Genomic DNA, 15,454 nt, shown 5'->3' with positions numbered 1-15,454 from the left:
AAAAAAACTTGAGGTATCATTTATTAACATTACTTCTCTATGTAAATAGTTGTTTGTTTAAAGATTGAAAATCATTCTCAGCCTTGAGTGAATCCACATTTCTCCTGAGAACTGATTAACCTCTCAGGCAGTTGCTCATTATATGATACAGAATCTGCGGTGAATATAAAGGCAGAGAAGACCTGGACACAAGGGAATGGGACGATTGGGTTCAGACTGAGCTTTCACAATGACTTTGGATATGACGAATAAAAAGATTTCAACAAGAAACAAGCAAGTTGAGGAGAGAGGACACTGGGGCAGTAAGGTGGAGTTTCTCCTGGCTGTGGCGGGAAATGTTGTCGGCCTGGGCAACGTGTGGAGGTTTCCCTACCTCTGCTACAAAAATGGAGGAGGTAAGCAAATACGAGGCTAACTACTTGTAACTATAATCTGTAGTACAGGCGAACTGTTGTATACTTTGCACATTTAGGTGCCTTCCTGGTGCCATATCTGGTTTTTGTGGTGACCTGTGGAGTTCCCCTGTTTCTGCTGGAGACCACTATAGGCCAGTACACCCAGGAGGGGGGCATCACCTGCTGGAGGAAGTTGTGCCCACTGGCAGAAGGTATGCTATTTGGGACTTTTGTGTAGATTAAATATTCACTGAAAAAAGTGGAAGAAGTAGCTGGTACTTTTGCTGTTTTATTTTGGTAGTCACACAAAGGAGGGTTCAAACACAACTTAAAAGACCAATTTTCCCTCAGAGCTCCGTAGACAAACATTGACCACCTTTCAGTATGTCCTCTGTGAAAAATATTAATATTTAAACGAGAGGTGGGAAATCTTTTAGTTCTGTTGCTGAATGTTTATTTCAATGAAAAGAGTTAGGGATTTGTGTTGGTCCTAAACTAGCTGTGAGAGTTCTCATTCATAACACTCCGTTCGATGTCTCACTATGGGATGCGCCTCATCGCGGAGCAAACAGAAGCATCAATCTCATTACGCCAATCCTGATTGGCTGGAGATCTTGACGTCAGCGTCAGGGAAATCACCCCCTATAAGTAGCTTGCGCCACAACGCATGCGCCATTCAAACACCTCTTCTCGCTTCAGAGCACATCTCTATAGTAGCCGGACAAGCTTAACGGTCCACAGACTGAACCCAAATATAACCATTTCGGTCGACGGGCGCTCGCCGGCTACTCCTTCTGCTTCGCAAGAAGACGGTAATACTAACGCCAGTTAGTATTAAAATCGACCTCGCCGTTCTTTCCCCGGAAAGTAAGGTAAGGTTTTGATTTTTCTCAAGCTAGCTACGCACCTGTTGCTAGCTAGCTTCCCCTTACTACCGACACCACGGTAGCGAGGACGCTTTTCTTTTTCTCTCTCACGGAGGAGAAAAGGATTAGAAGTATATTGACACCAGTCAATATTCTTTGAGAACAAAGGACCCACACCGTCCCTTTTTCTCCGGATTAAGGACGGGTTGGTAACACTTTTTCTCTCAACGACGTACCTGTTACGAGCGGGTCCTCTCCATGCCACGAGGCGAACAAGATGGACGCCTCTCCCCCTCACACCAGAGGAGTCAGGGACTCGGAGGCTCGGTCAAGCGGCTGCGGGTTGAAGATAGCAGGCACAGACTCACACCAGGTCTGCTCGTCCTGCCTCGGGCTGGAACACGCCCAGGAGGCTATCGACAACCCCGGCTCGTGCGGGCATTGTGCCCGTTTCACCCGAAAGAGCCTCCACCGACGGCTAGCACACCAAGCTAGCTTGTTGGAACAGGACTCCCTCATGTCCACTGATTCGCCGTTTGGCAATCAAGACACGGGGGCGTCCGCCGCAGAGACTGAGCCCCTCACTGTGTCGGTCTGGGGCTCACTAACAGCGGCAGCTGCGGAACCGGGATCCCACGCCGTTCAGGCCGGGACCCGGTGGCGGCAAAAGACGCGGGAACGGAGCCCCACACCTCACCAGGCGGGAGCTCCCGGCGAGACCTCACCATGGTCTCGCCCGCAGAGGCTCGGCCTGCTCCGCATACCGCCGATGGAACTGCTGGTGGCAGCCCACCTCCCACCGAGGATGGGTCACCAAGCAGGAACCCCACGCTGCCAGCGAAGGTGGACCGTTTCCAGTCGACCATGACTGAACGGTCCTACAGAGCCGCAGCGTTGTCCGCCAGGGCTCTGAACGTTGTTCAGGATGTGCTTGACATGCCCATCGTTCCCGAGGGGATTTTCGGCTCCGCTCTTGCCTCCATGCAGAGGAGAAGCGAGTCGAAAAAGAAGGAGGACGAGGCCCTCCACCTCTGCCTCCCTCGAAGGGCCCAGCCGCTGCCTTCGCAGCGGCAGCCCTTCGTCCAAGCTGCTCCGAACCCTGCTCGGTTCAAAATACCGAAAACGCAGAGGTCGCAGTCCGCCCCGAGTCCCCAGCCCAGGCAGGGGACGAGGGCGAGCTGGCCTAGAAAATCTCCGGTTCCGGCTGCAGCCCAGGCGCAGCCAACCCAGAATTTCGGCCAGCAGTCGAGGAAGAAGAAGCGAGCGGCGTGACAGCCCCTCCTTCTCCCCTCTGTGACAGAGCTGGAAGTCTACGGTTCCCCAGCTCTAAATGTGTTCCCGCCGCCTCGAGAGATGCCTCAACACCATCCTCAAGTCCGCGTAAACACATGTCACACACTTATTGATTTTTCTGTCACAAATCATTTTCCGCTGACGCATCCAGGCTTCGAGCCAAGGGCGCAGCTCGGAAAAATGAAAAGAAAAAACAATAAACAGCCCGTCAACTGTTCCCCTTCTGAGAGCAGCTACGGCATCTCTCAAAAGGCGGATTACAGGCGGGTCTGTGAAGGCACCACCGTCACGCGCATGCGCAGTGCCGGCTGGGGTTTTTAAAAGCACCACCGCCACGCGCATGCGCAGTGCCGGCTGGGGTTGTGAAGGCACCACCGTCATGCGCATGCGCAGTGTCGGTGGGGATTGTCGAAAGGGGGCACCACTGTGTTCAGACACTAGAGGGCCCCATAACACAACAAATAGAGACTCAGAGGGGAAGAGAAGTGACATCTCCACTGGCTCTAAGGAGCATGCAGTGGAAGATGCTCACATCATCTGCCTGGGTTTTCAAGACAGTAACACGGGGCTACAGACTCCAATTCGCTGTCACCCCCCCTCGCTTCTCGGGCATTCTGCATTCGCAGGCCCGAGGAGAGTCAGCCCATATTCTGGAGAAAGAGATTCTCTCTCTCCTAGAAAAGAGGGCTATATCTATAGTACCCGCCGAGCAGAGTCAGGGCGGCTTCTATTCCAAGTACTTCCTCGTTCCCAAACGGGGAGGGAACGGAATTCGGCCAATACTTGATTTGAGGGCTCTGAACAAATATCTAAGAAGATATAAGTTCAGAATGCTCACTCACACATCTCTGCTGCGGCTCGTGCGACAAGACGACTGGTTCACATCAGTCGACCTGAAAGATGCGTATTTTCACATCCCAGTATATTACCCATACAGGAAATATCTGAGATTCGCATTTCAGGGGATCTGTTATGAATACAGAGTACTCCCCTTCGGTCTGTCTCTCAGTCCAAGGGTGTTTGTACGATGTACGGAAGCCGCGATAGCCCCGTTAAGACAACAGGGTATTCGCCTGGCGACCTACCTGGACGACTGGCTGCTTCTCGCACAGTCGGAGCAGGAGGCTGTTACGCAGACGAATGTCCTCGTAAAGCACCTGCTCAACCTGGGTTTCATAATAAACACAGAGAAGAGCATGTTGTGCCCCGCGCAGACTATACTCTTCCTGGGTTTACGCCTGAACTCGGTGCCCTTTTCAGCTCGCTTGTCAGCGGAAAGAGTGAAAGCTTTCAGAGCTTGTCTCGCTCTTTTCCAGCTGCGCAAACATGTTCTCTTCAGATCATGCCTGCGATTGCTGGGGCTCATGGCGTCAGCCATCCTGGTGATGGTTACTGTGAAATGCGTAATGGCACTGCGCCACTGGCTGCACCCGACTTTTCTAGTACGAGGTGTGCCTATGGGTGCTGTCCTTTCACGGAAAGTGGTCACCACGGACGCATGTCTGACAGGTTGGGGAGGTATTTATGAAGGTCGCCCGGTGAGGGGTCTCTGGAGCAGAGACCTCCAGCGGGCACACATAAATTACCTGGAGCTTTTAGCGGTGTTTCTCACCCTAAAACGCTTTCTGCCTTTCCTCAGGGGACATCACGTCCTCGTGAGGACAGACAATACGACCACGATATCGTATATTAACCGCCAAGGGGGTTTGCGTTCTCTCCAGTTACACACACTGGCGCGCAAACTTATCCTATGGAGCGGTAGGCGTCTCCTCTCTCTGAGAGCGACACACGTACCGGGAGTGAGGAACCTCGGGGCAGATCTACTGTCCAGAGGTATACCACTTTATGCAGACTGGACTCTACATCCAAGGATTGTGAGCCAGCTGTGGGTGCGTTACGGCAGAGCCGCGGTGTATCTGTTCGCATCGAAAGACAACGCTCAGTGTCAGCTGTTCTTTTTGATGCGCGATCTAAATGCACCGTTAGGCGTGGATGCACTCGCGTACAATTGGCCCCCGGGCCTTCTGTACGCGTTCCCACCCCTGGCTCTGATACCCCCAACTCTGGCCAGAGTGAGAGAGCAACGCCACACACTTATCCTGATAGCTCCGCACTGGCCAGCTATGTACTGGCTAGCGGAGATATATCAGCTGCTGTGCGGGCAGCCATGGCAGCTCCCACTACGCAGGGACATACTGTCCCAAGCGGGGGGGGCAATCTTTCACCCACACCCAGAGCGCTTGGCTCTATGGGCCTGGCCCGTGAGTGGTACAATCTGAATACAGTGTGACATGAAGCTGACCCTGGCAGCTGCCAAGCGAGCCAGTGGCACTCATGCACTATCTGTACAGTTTTCATGCACTCAGTTTGCCCCAGGGCAAACAGAGTGTGGTTGAAGCCTGACCCTGCCTTTATCTTAAGGCGGTCGGTTCGGGTACCACATTTGACATTGAGGCATCCTCCCCGCCACTGTATTCCTCCGGGGAACAGCGGCCGGATTTGCCGTGTCCAGCCCGTGCTTCACGCACGTACAGGGACAGATAGAGGGTGCTTTGTCATAATGACCAACCCCTTGTGTCCTGGGCTAACCCTTATAAGGGCAAGCCTGTTACTAAGCAACGGCTCTCCCACTGGTCTGTGGAAGCAATTGCTTTGGGGCTCATACGAGTCAGAGTTCGCAGGCACCCTCGGGTCTGCGAGCTCTTTCGACTCAGAGTCTGGCTCCAGGATGTCTCCCATCAAAGACATTGGTGCAGCGGCGAGCTGGTCCTCGCCGCTCACTTTTGTCTGCCTCCTAACAGGCTGGACGTTCTGCTCCCAGTGTGACTCAAGCAGTGCTGGGCACCTGGTTGAGTCAGAGCTCTACCTGTTAAGTTCTGGTTGGTTTGGTGATTTTCGAGATAAGCTCGTCTGGCAATACGGGAGCTACAATTTCCCATAGTGAGACATCGAACGGAGTGTTATGAATGAGAACTATAGGTTACTTACGTAACCCCAGTTCTCAGAGTAACATGAAATGAGATGTCTCACCAGACGGCCCTCCTTGCTATGGTGAAGCGAGAAGAGGTGCTTATTTTGAATGGCGCATGCGTTGTGGCGCAAGCTACTTATAGGGGGTGATTTCCCTGACGCTGACGTCAAGATCTCCAGCCAATCAGGATTGGCGTAATGAGATTGATGCTTCTGTTTACTCCGCGATGAGGCGCATCCCATAGTGAGACATCTCACTTCATGTTACTCTGAGAACTGGGGTTACGTAAGTAACCTATAGTTATGTAATTTAAGTCACCCTTGTTTGGAGCTGAGGACTACCACCTGCCCTTTTGCATTGTAACAGTGTAGTTTAATACAACAAATAAAATAAAATAAATCTATTTATATACAGTTTAAGATACATTTATTTTAGATTGAGTAAGCAGTTGAAGAAGTAGGCTGTATTTGGTCAGGCTCCCGTTAGGCTGACCGTTCACCGCTTTAGGAAATTATTAAACCGAGGTTGACGGGTTTTTCATATTGTTATTCTATAACAGAATCTATAACTGCAAAATGTGAGCTTGCAGGTATTGGCTATGGAGGGCAGGTGATCATCCTCTACAGCTGCATGACCTACATCCTCATTCTGTCCTGGGCTCTGCTCTACCTGGTGTTCTCCTTCAGCTCACAGCTGCCCTGGGCCAGCTGCGACAACTACTGGAACACAGGTGAAAAGGATTGTGATACTTAGATACAAAATAATCTAATCTAAGATAAACTAGTACTACCATGTCTGCTGTGTACTGATGTTATCTTAGAACATGCTGTACTTTTTCACATTATCTCAAATAACTTCTTATTTGTAAAGTAGAACTTTTTTTAAATAAAAATTAAAGGAACCAATGACCACTGACTTTTACCTCCTAATATGCGTTAAATTTCAGAACAATTAATCCTACATTTCCGATAATGCAACTAGATGGCGTCGTTCATTAGGCCCTTCCTGTCTTGTTTTCCATTTAAAGAGGCCCTATCATGCTTTTTGGGTTTTTCCAATCAGACGGTGAAAAGAGGTGCATGCAGCGTATGAGAAAAATAAATATCTTGTTGAACATTAAAGCTAGTAAACAGGTCACAATAAAGGCACAAAATTAAATCCTGATACCAGAAAATCAGCATAGGGCCCCTTTAAACTCCACACCAGAATGGAGGCTCTGGTTAAAAAATGTTTAGACTTCCGTAACCTCATCCTAGAGCCACAGAGACACTTTCAAGTATTAAAATAACATGTTATAGCAGAAAGTTTAATACAGCGTATTTCTGGTATATTCATTTTTAATGTCACCTGATATAAGAAGTGTGTTGAATTATGTTATCACTAATATATGTGTGTTTTTATATGTGTTAAACTTGAATGGACGAGTCAATTTTTTCCTCTTAAATATAGAGAGGTTTTTTATATTAATATTCCTATTATGATGTCCCATTTTTAGTAGAAGTAGATTAGCGCAAATTGTCTTTCTTCCACTTTTGTATTATAACCAAAAGGTGTTTTTTTTGGCTATTTGTGAGTAGGTGAGGTACAGTACAACCTGTGATTTCTGCCTTGAGTAAAATGATTACCCGTGGATGAGTATTTTTCAGAAAGTCAGTAGAAAAGGCCCGGGAGTCTCTTTGCTAATTATCAATGGTCTTTGCAAAATAACAGCAGATGTACCCATGTTAAGTGAATTGGTAAGAGGTGTTTAGAGTATTGAGAGGTCCTGATAATTTATTCCGGTAAATTACTCTGACCTCCTAATTGACCTTTCCGAAGATTATTGAGTCTATGTAAGGTTGCTGCTTGGCTCAGATCCACCAACGTCAGCAAGATCTCACCTCTTCCTAACCCCCCCGAAGAACCAGGTTCAATTAACTGCTGTTTCAATTCAGACAACTCTTTTTTAATCTGTTTAAGCGATCCCGAAGGATTTTGATATCAGTAAATGGAGTGTGCTCCTACCTAAGTGTGTGTGGCAGGGTGCAATCTTACCTTTGACGCAGGAGAGGAGAGCACAGGTGTCTTTTAAAGGATCCCAATCCAACAGGTGGGATTCAGTTTATTTGAAGAAAAATAGGTCCAAACTAATACAGGGTTTTTACCTTCTCTCTTTACAACATTATAATCATACTAAAAACCTGGTGCTGTGATTATGTTCAAATGAAACTTTAATTCACAGTCTTACATTTATTACCAAAATGTTTTAATTTCAACTGCCCATTTCAGTTGTGACATTTTAAAATTCTCCCGATAGAATTTAGAGGTATTTCCTCGTAAAAAGACCGGTGACAATAAAAAGAGCATTCAACTTTTTCATTTTCACCAACTCAATTCACATCAGTTTCATACCGTTTTTTCCGACACAGACGGGGGTATAACATTTAAAAACCCATACCTATCTGCAATTTCGGAGGGGAGATTTTCCTCACAGATGGCAGTATTTATAACATTCCATACACTTTTTCCGACACAGACGGCGGGTATAACATTTAAAAACCCATACCTATCTGCAATTTCGGAGGGGAGATTTTCCTCACAGATGGCAGTATTTATAACATTCCATACACTTTTTCTCTCATCAAATCATTCCACTCAGCCAACAACCAATAAATTCGAGAGATATTTACCCCGTCTGGGAGGACCTTACCGAGAGCTATTAACCCAGCTCTGAAGCACACAGCCTACCGGGAGAGAGTCTACCAGGGGTCACCCCCCCTCTCTCGCGCTCTCTCAAAAAACCAGTCTCTTTATGCTAAAAAAACTGGATCCTAAACCCAAAAAACAAACTCCTCCTCTTCACCCAATTCAGTTGAAAACTGCGCATGCGCACTAATGTACAAGGCTAAACATGTCCCGACATGTTCCACAGCTGTTATGGGATAAGACACCCTTTCATATGAGGTAAAAAGGACATGAACTCTCTTTGGCCTCTAATGTTTCTCCCCTTAGTGTGAAGCCCCCCCCTCCCTGTGGACTGCTGCCAGAGGAGAGGAAGAAAAATCAACTTAAACAAACCACTTTGTTTTATTTATACTGTAACTATAGAAAACCTAAAATATGAAGCATTTTCATTGTGGGTTATACAAGAATATAATTGATTATATTTGATTATAACTAACTTTCGTTTTTAAGTATTAAACATACTATGAAAACTCACAACACCCTCTTTTCAAAACGCAAAGTTCTCAAATAGCAACAGAAAAAATTGCAAGCATAGATCCATATTAAAAAACCGCCAAGAAGCATTCTCATTATGGGTTTATACAAGAATATGATTGATCATGTATGATTTATTAATTAACTTTCGTTTTTAAGTATTCACTTCATACCATGATCTCAATTAACTTTCGTTTTAAGTATTCACTTCATATGAAGATCTCAACAGAGGTCAGAGGAACTCCAAGAGAGGGGCTTCCTCAGACCTAATACAGTTAGAAACGATAAAAATGTTGGTGCGTAGCTGCATAGGGGAAAATGTATGTGTGCTTGTGGGCAGACTTAGTTAATTGGATAATTCATATCCTGCAAGACTCCTAGAGAGGCCATGGGATAATGGTCGTTCTGAATTATCAATAGATGTATTCCTGTTAAGTGAGCTGACTTCGAGGTTAGAGGAAGTTCAGAGGAGGCCTGTGCTAAATTGCCAGAACATTTTGGAGTAGTTGGCTTAAATATATGTGTGTGCTTAATTACTCTGTATGAAGTAGGAGCAGTTTGCATGGCAGGAAACATCCTTATTTAGACACACACACCATCTCACGGTCTAGGGCTTGCCCAGAAGTGAAATCGACAAAAACAAATAGCTAGGGAGGAGCGACCAACACAACTCCTCCCACAGAATGTGTTTAAATACTGTAAAAATTCTTACAGTCGGGGCTCTCTTCCTGACTGGCTGTCGTGGTACTTGTATCACACGGTGGTAGGAATTGAGCCCGGAGTACTCTGTATTTGGTACTATTGCAGTGCTCTGTATTGTGTATTGTTGCTTTTACCATTAAAACAGATTATTGTTTAACCTTTATTCTGGTGCTTTGAGTTCCTTCTTTTATAATTTGACTAGCTCATCAGTCATCAAGGGACGCGTGGAGCAGAGGTGAACCTTCCACCACCGCCATTGGGTGGTGCTCCAACAACTTATACATCTGCCTTGAGAATATAATCATAATTTCCTTTCTTACTATCTTTTCAGATAACTGTGTTGATTTTTCCACAAAAAATGAAACCTTTCAATGGAGCAACCGGACCAACACATCCTCTGCTGCCACAGAGTTCTGGGAGTATGTGAACAAGCTAAGCCTCTAGGTTCATTCAAGTGCCAAAGTGTGCCCTAAAAAGTCTCAATAAAACATTGTGTCTATCTTTTTATCCTTCTAGACGACGGGTGCTGGCTATCTCAGGGGGTATTGAGCAGATAGGCAGCATCAGGTGGGAGGTGCTGTTGTGCGTAATTATAATGTGGGTCACATGCTACTTCTGTATCTGGAAAGGGGTCAGGTCTACAGGAAAGGTATTTATATACAACCTAATACTATAGTAAAAGTATATGCTATATATTTGAATGCCTCAAATGTTGATATTTTTCTCCAGGTGGTTTATTTCACTGCTACCTTCCCCTATGTGATGTTAGTCATTCTTTTGATCCGTGGACTCTCTCTTCCTGGGGCTAAACAAGGAATAATTTTCTACCTTTTGCCCGAACCCTCACGACTTGCAGACCCTCAGGTAGGAAATGCATGACATATGGTAACAGTGCAGAGTTCATGGGTACATTTACCCACTGTTACGTTGCTGGAGCAGGTCTGGATGGAGGCTGGGGCTCAGATCTTCTTCTCATACAGCGTGGGGGTTGGCTCCTTAACTGTGCTAGGCAGCTACAACAAATACAACAACAACTGCTATAAGTTAGTATTTGTCAATGTGTGACTGAGCTTGATGCTCTGATATAAACTTTTCTGACTGATGAAGAAATTATCAATTTGAATTAATGTGTTTTTGTGTTTTGCAGAGACTGTCTGTGGCTGTGTCTGCTAAACAGTGGAACCAGTGTAGTAGCTGGGTTTGCAGTCTTCTCTGTGCTGGGGTTCATGGCTCATGAGCAAGGCGTTCCCATTGCAGAAGTCGCCGAGTCAGGTATGGCAAGCCAATAGAGATACTAAGAAAATGCAACCTCGTCTTTCTACACCTTGTTGCAGCCTAGGTTGAAGCAACCATTTTGTAACCACATCATTGTCATAGCAGTAGGTGATGCACATCTCCTAAACTCTCAAGAAATGCTAGCTAGGGCACGACCATGGTGGAAAGTAACTGAGTACATACATACATATACTATAATCTAAGGACACATTAAGTATCACAATAATGATCAAGTCTCTGTCCCACTGTTTAAAGCAATTGCATTTAGAGTACTACCAACTGTGTGTCTATGGTGACATTCCTGGGAAAATCATGAGCACGCACTCTGAGGAGGGAGGTCTAAAAACACACCTGCAGTTAACGCTTATCAACATAGAGCCAATGGATTTAAAGGGTTTATTTGTATTAGTATTTTTGGCAATACAAACCTCAAGTATCAGGCTCCTCCAACAAAACGTAAAATAGAGCAATAAGTTTGGCCTCAGATGCCACCAAAATTAGCCCTTAATCACTATTCAAATGTTCATTAGTTGACAGCAGTTCAACCAAATACGTTTTTCTTCCTAAATTTCCCACATGGGTTATCTAAAAGGAACTGTTTAGGGCTAAAGAGGTCAAATCATACAATATTTTCACACAAAAAAGAAAATCAAAGAGGAGAGAAATCCAAACACATTCTGCATGGGAATTTAGTTTTAGAATATATTCAAGTCAATATAAACTAAGTATCTGGGGACATTTCACTGCCGAACGAGTACTTTTACTTTTTTACTTGTCAACTACGATATTGGTAAGAGGAGTTTTCCTGGTAAGGGAGTATTTTTGAATTATTTAATTAGTACTTTTACTAAATTAAAAGTCCTGAACATGCCTTCCACCTCAAGTCCATAATAAATTAAACATTTGCTGACATCTTCAGGGCAACCATAGACATGACATTAACAATCAGCCCAACGCCTGAGTGTTCATGGCACCTTATACACACATTCATTGTCACTCACTGGGGTAAGGGTCAGGCTCTGAATGAGCTCATGTTGCTCTACTCACATATCCCTTCACTTCCCAGCCCAAATATTTACAGTACAAACAAAAAATCTGACTGCGTCAACATCAGTAGCTTATCGTATTTTGTCCGCTGTAGCTTGAAGTAGTGAATGACATTAGATGGCTGTACTTCCTTTAACCCCCTTCATGATTCCCTGTTATTTTCCCTCCATTTAGAGATCAAAGAAGTTGTTTTTTAATGTGTTACTTAAATCATGACTTTTCCATTGCACTGTGTTTATACAACTTTTTTGTGGCTCTTTTTTTTTTTCCTTCATTCCTACATTCCACTCTTCCTTCTCGTTAAAAACACATGAATGATCACGACAATAAAGCAGTCACCTTGGCCTTATCATTTTCAAATATTATTTTCCGCACAATCTACATTCAGTCTGTACTGAAACACACATGTAAAGAGATTTACTCTGTTGTACTTCTTCTATACCCCTTCCTGATTTCCAGTAACGTCCCCAGTTCCTTCCAGGACGCTGTTATTCATTTGTTACTCGAATAATGAAACTCCACTTGCCATTGGATGCACTTTTGCTTTACAAAGTTATAATGCTGAATCAGTTGAGCAACAAAAGGCAGATAATAGCCAGTGAAGAGTCTTGTTGTGTTCCAGGTCCCGGCTTGGCGTTCATTGCGTACCCTCAGGCTGTAGCCATGATGCCTCTGCCCCAACTGTGGTCCATCTGTTTCTTTGTCATGCTCATCCTCCTGGGTCTGGACACACAAGTGAGATGGCCTCTTCATGAACTCTTTGAGGAAGAACACGTTCACATATTGAGATGTACCTATTCTGTCTCGTGTTTTCTCCCTTCAGTTTGTTGCAATGGAGGTGGTGATGACGTCCATCATAGACGTGTTTCCCTCAGTGATGCGCAGGGCAGGCCGGCGGGAACGCTTCCTCCTCCTCTTCTGCCTCACATGCTTCTTCTGTCAGCTCGTCATGATCACTGAGGTCAGGGTTTAGTGTTATATACTGTACATACATTACATATTTACCAATCCACTATGGCAGAATATTGCCGCCAAATACGATTTGTATACCATATTTTCATTTTATTGTCACAAGATGCTTTCAGTTTATGGCCTTTTAATTAATACAATATTTATATTTTAGGTTTCCATGCACCTGATCTTGTCATAATACCTATGTTAAGTAAATATCTTTACTGTTGTTTCCAGGGAGGAATGTATGTGTTCCAGATGTTTGACTACTACGCTTGTAATGGCGTCTGCATCCTCTTCCTGTGTGTTTTTGAAACCCTGGCACTGGCATGGGTATTTGGTAGGTATTCTGTTTCAATTGGCACTGCAGGTATTTATGCTTGACCTATACAGTTGGGAAACTCGAGTGATCAAACGAGATAAAATGTAAAGCAGCAGAGGCAGAAACTACAACCTAAATGACATCAAATAATCCACACACATCTAGCCTGATCCACTAATCATATCCTCTTAAATCTTCTTCTATAAAGGGGCTGATCGGTTGTATGGCATCATAAAGGACATGACAGGCATGCAAGCCAACCCGTTCTTTAAATTCTGCTGGCTCTACCTCACACCGCTGATCTCACTGGTGGGTCACTTTCAATGTTGTACATACAGTATGAATAATGTATTTTCACACAGCCTTGGTCTATTCTCTAGTACACAGAGGCTGACGAAGTACTCAGATCATTACAGTGTAGAAATACTCTTTTAAAAAAATAAATAATCGTGCATTCAAAGTGATCCGTCAGTGGTAACAAATAAAGAAGTATAAAGAACAAATAATACATTTACTAAAAAAAAGCACTAGTAGAGTAAATGGAAGCACTCAAGTATAGTATAAGTACCACAGAATTGTACTTCAGTCAATATTTACTGTCCAACAGTGCATGTACACCTGAATATGTCCCAGCATGTTATTGTAGCCTTTGTTTGTTTTTTGCTAGATTAAATGTCTAGACACCTTCTGAATCCCTCCTTTTTTCTCAGGGTACTTTCATTTGTTCTCTAGTGGAGTACCAGCCTCTGACCTTTAACCGCTGGTACGTGTACCCTACCTGGGCCCACGTGCTGGGCTGGGTCCTCACCCTCTCCTCCATCCTGCTCGTGCCGGGGTGGGCGCTGTTTAAACTAGGAACGGGGACTGGGAGCCTCAGTCAGGTGCGGGAAAACTGTATAAATGATAACAATTCAAGAATAATCAAGGCCTATATGTCTTATATTGGATATATTCATTATGGGCCAATTAAAAGCAAAATAACCGATAACTCGCATCTCGGATCTCATTTATTAAATAGGTTTCAGTTTCATTGTGTTTTTCATTATTATGATTCATTTAGAGTAAAGGCCTTTTAGAAGTGACATGTTGAGGTCTATAAATCAAAGCATAATGCCGATTTATATAACAATATAGATAGCATTTTAAAAGTCTCAAAGTATTTCTGACTTTTTCTCCCATTTTCTTAGCGTTTCCATCATTTGTGCCAACCTGATCCTGACTTCACCGTGAACCAGAAGAGAGAAACTGAGTTGCAGCCCAGCAGAGGGGAAGACCTGCAACAGATCACTACTACGTTTATACCAAACACAGAATCAACTGCTCTCTTCTTCAACTGCATTTAAGTGTCCTCAAACTGAGATTGGGTACGGAGCGCCTGGGCTTTAGTCTAAAATCCTTGTTGTTGAAAGTAGGGCTGCAACAAACGACTAATTTGATAATCGATTAATCGACTATTCTGACTATTATGCCTTGCACAATTTCTCAAAGGCTCTTATTTGCCATCAACTTTTAGATGTAGCTTGAGGTTGTTTTAGGCATGTGGAAACTAACAATAAAGATGAATATTTGATTAAAAAATACATATATTATTAAATTAACTAAACAAATTGTGAACAAAATTAACATTGCTTTTTATTTAAATTAAATACATAATATTTCACATCAAAAGAAACAACAATGTTTTAACAAATCGTATTAAATAATGTGATAACATAATTGTAAACAGAATAGCTGAAACTTTAACAAAAGAAATAACTCAGTTACCTCTAATCATTAACCCATGTTTGTATCATTTTGTTATCTCCGGACCGTGTGTTGCTGACGTGGGAAAGTTATTCGTGGATGGGGTTCTTCAGAGCTGCTAGAAAGACAGTCGAACCCGGTGCATTTCTCCGTCTGAATGTGGTGCACTTTTGCTAAATGTTTAGACAAATTGCTTGTGTTACCGCCCTTACATCCTAAACTCTTATTGCACTATTGGCAAAGAGCATTGTCCACATCGAGACGGGTAACATTTAACCACACCTTGGAGCGCTTCTCTCCGCCATCCCGGTGTTGCAGTATAACTTGAGTCATGACAACTGGCGACATTCTATTATTTTCGTCATAGGAATCCGGGGCGTTTACATTGAGGACCCATTGTTGACTTACCATGTCAATCGCCTCGTTTGTCGTTTACGTTCATCTTTTGCTATATCTGCCTTCATAAGATCACTTTGATGCACATTCAGTACTCGTATGTGAGGTTGTGGGTGAGAGGTGGATAACGTGACGCTTACAGGGAAGTATCGAACATTACAAAGTAGGTGACTGTGTGGATGCCTGTTCAAAATATTGCAAACTTGAATAAATCATTTAAATTATATATTTGTGTCCGACTTTCATTTGTACATCGTTCTTAATGTGATGTATAGTAGCTTTGATAGCTGTCCAT

General features: G+C 44.2%; 1 protein-coding gene across 1 annotated transcript; it reads left to right on the top strand.

The window, feature by feature from the left end:
* The first annotated feature begins 229 nt into the window (after window positions 1-229).
* On the top strand, window positions 230-14,500 carry LOC117551716 (sodium- and chloride-dependent GABA transporter 2-like). The gene is made up of 14 exons (XM_034224689.1): window positions 230-395; window positions 473-607; window positions 6,115-6,255; window positions 9,757-9,844; window positions 9,942-10,074; window positions 10,155-10,289; window positions 10,365-10,468; window positions 10,573-10,697; window positions 12,370-12,482; window positions 12,571-12,708; window positions 12,936-13,038; window positions 13,229-13,329; window positions 13,731-13,901; window positions 14,208-14,500. The coding sequence occupies exons 1-14, from the start codon at window positions 230-232 to the stop codon at window positions 14,361-14,363; spliced, it is 1,809 nt and encodes a 602-aa protein (XP_034080580.1). The 3' UTR covers window positions 14,364-14,500.
* Window positions 14,501-15,454: the final 954 nt, after the last annotated feature.

This window comes from Gymnodraco acuticeps, unplaced genomic scaffold (genome assembly GCF_902827175.1).
Source record: "Gymnodraco acuticeps unplaced genomic scaffold, fGymAcu1.1, whole genome shotgun sequence".
Lineage (NCBI taxonomy): Eukaryota > Metazoa > Chordata > Actinopteri > Perciformes > Bathydraconidae > Gymnodraco > Gymnodraco acuticeps.
This window is presented reverse-complemented; position numbering and strand designations above follow the sequence as displayed.

Bases quoted from the DNA above. Each gene is read 5' to 3' on its own strand.
- LOC117551716 (XM_034224689.1), top strand. From the start codon at position 230: ATGACTTTGGATATGACGAATAAAAAGATTTCAACAAGAAACAAGCAA. The intron at 10,075-10,154 runs GTATTTATATAC...ATTTTTCTCCAG, and splicing joins GGGTCAGGTCTACAGGAAAG to GTGGTTTATTTCACTGCTAC. The intron at 10,698-12,369 runs GTATGGCAAGCC...GTTGTGTTCCAG, and splicing joins TGCAGAAGTCGCCGAGTCAG to GTCCCGGCTTGGCGTTCATT.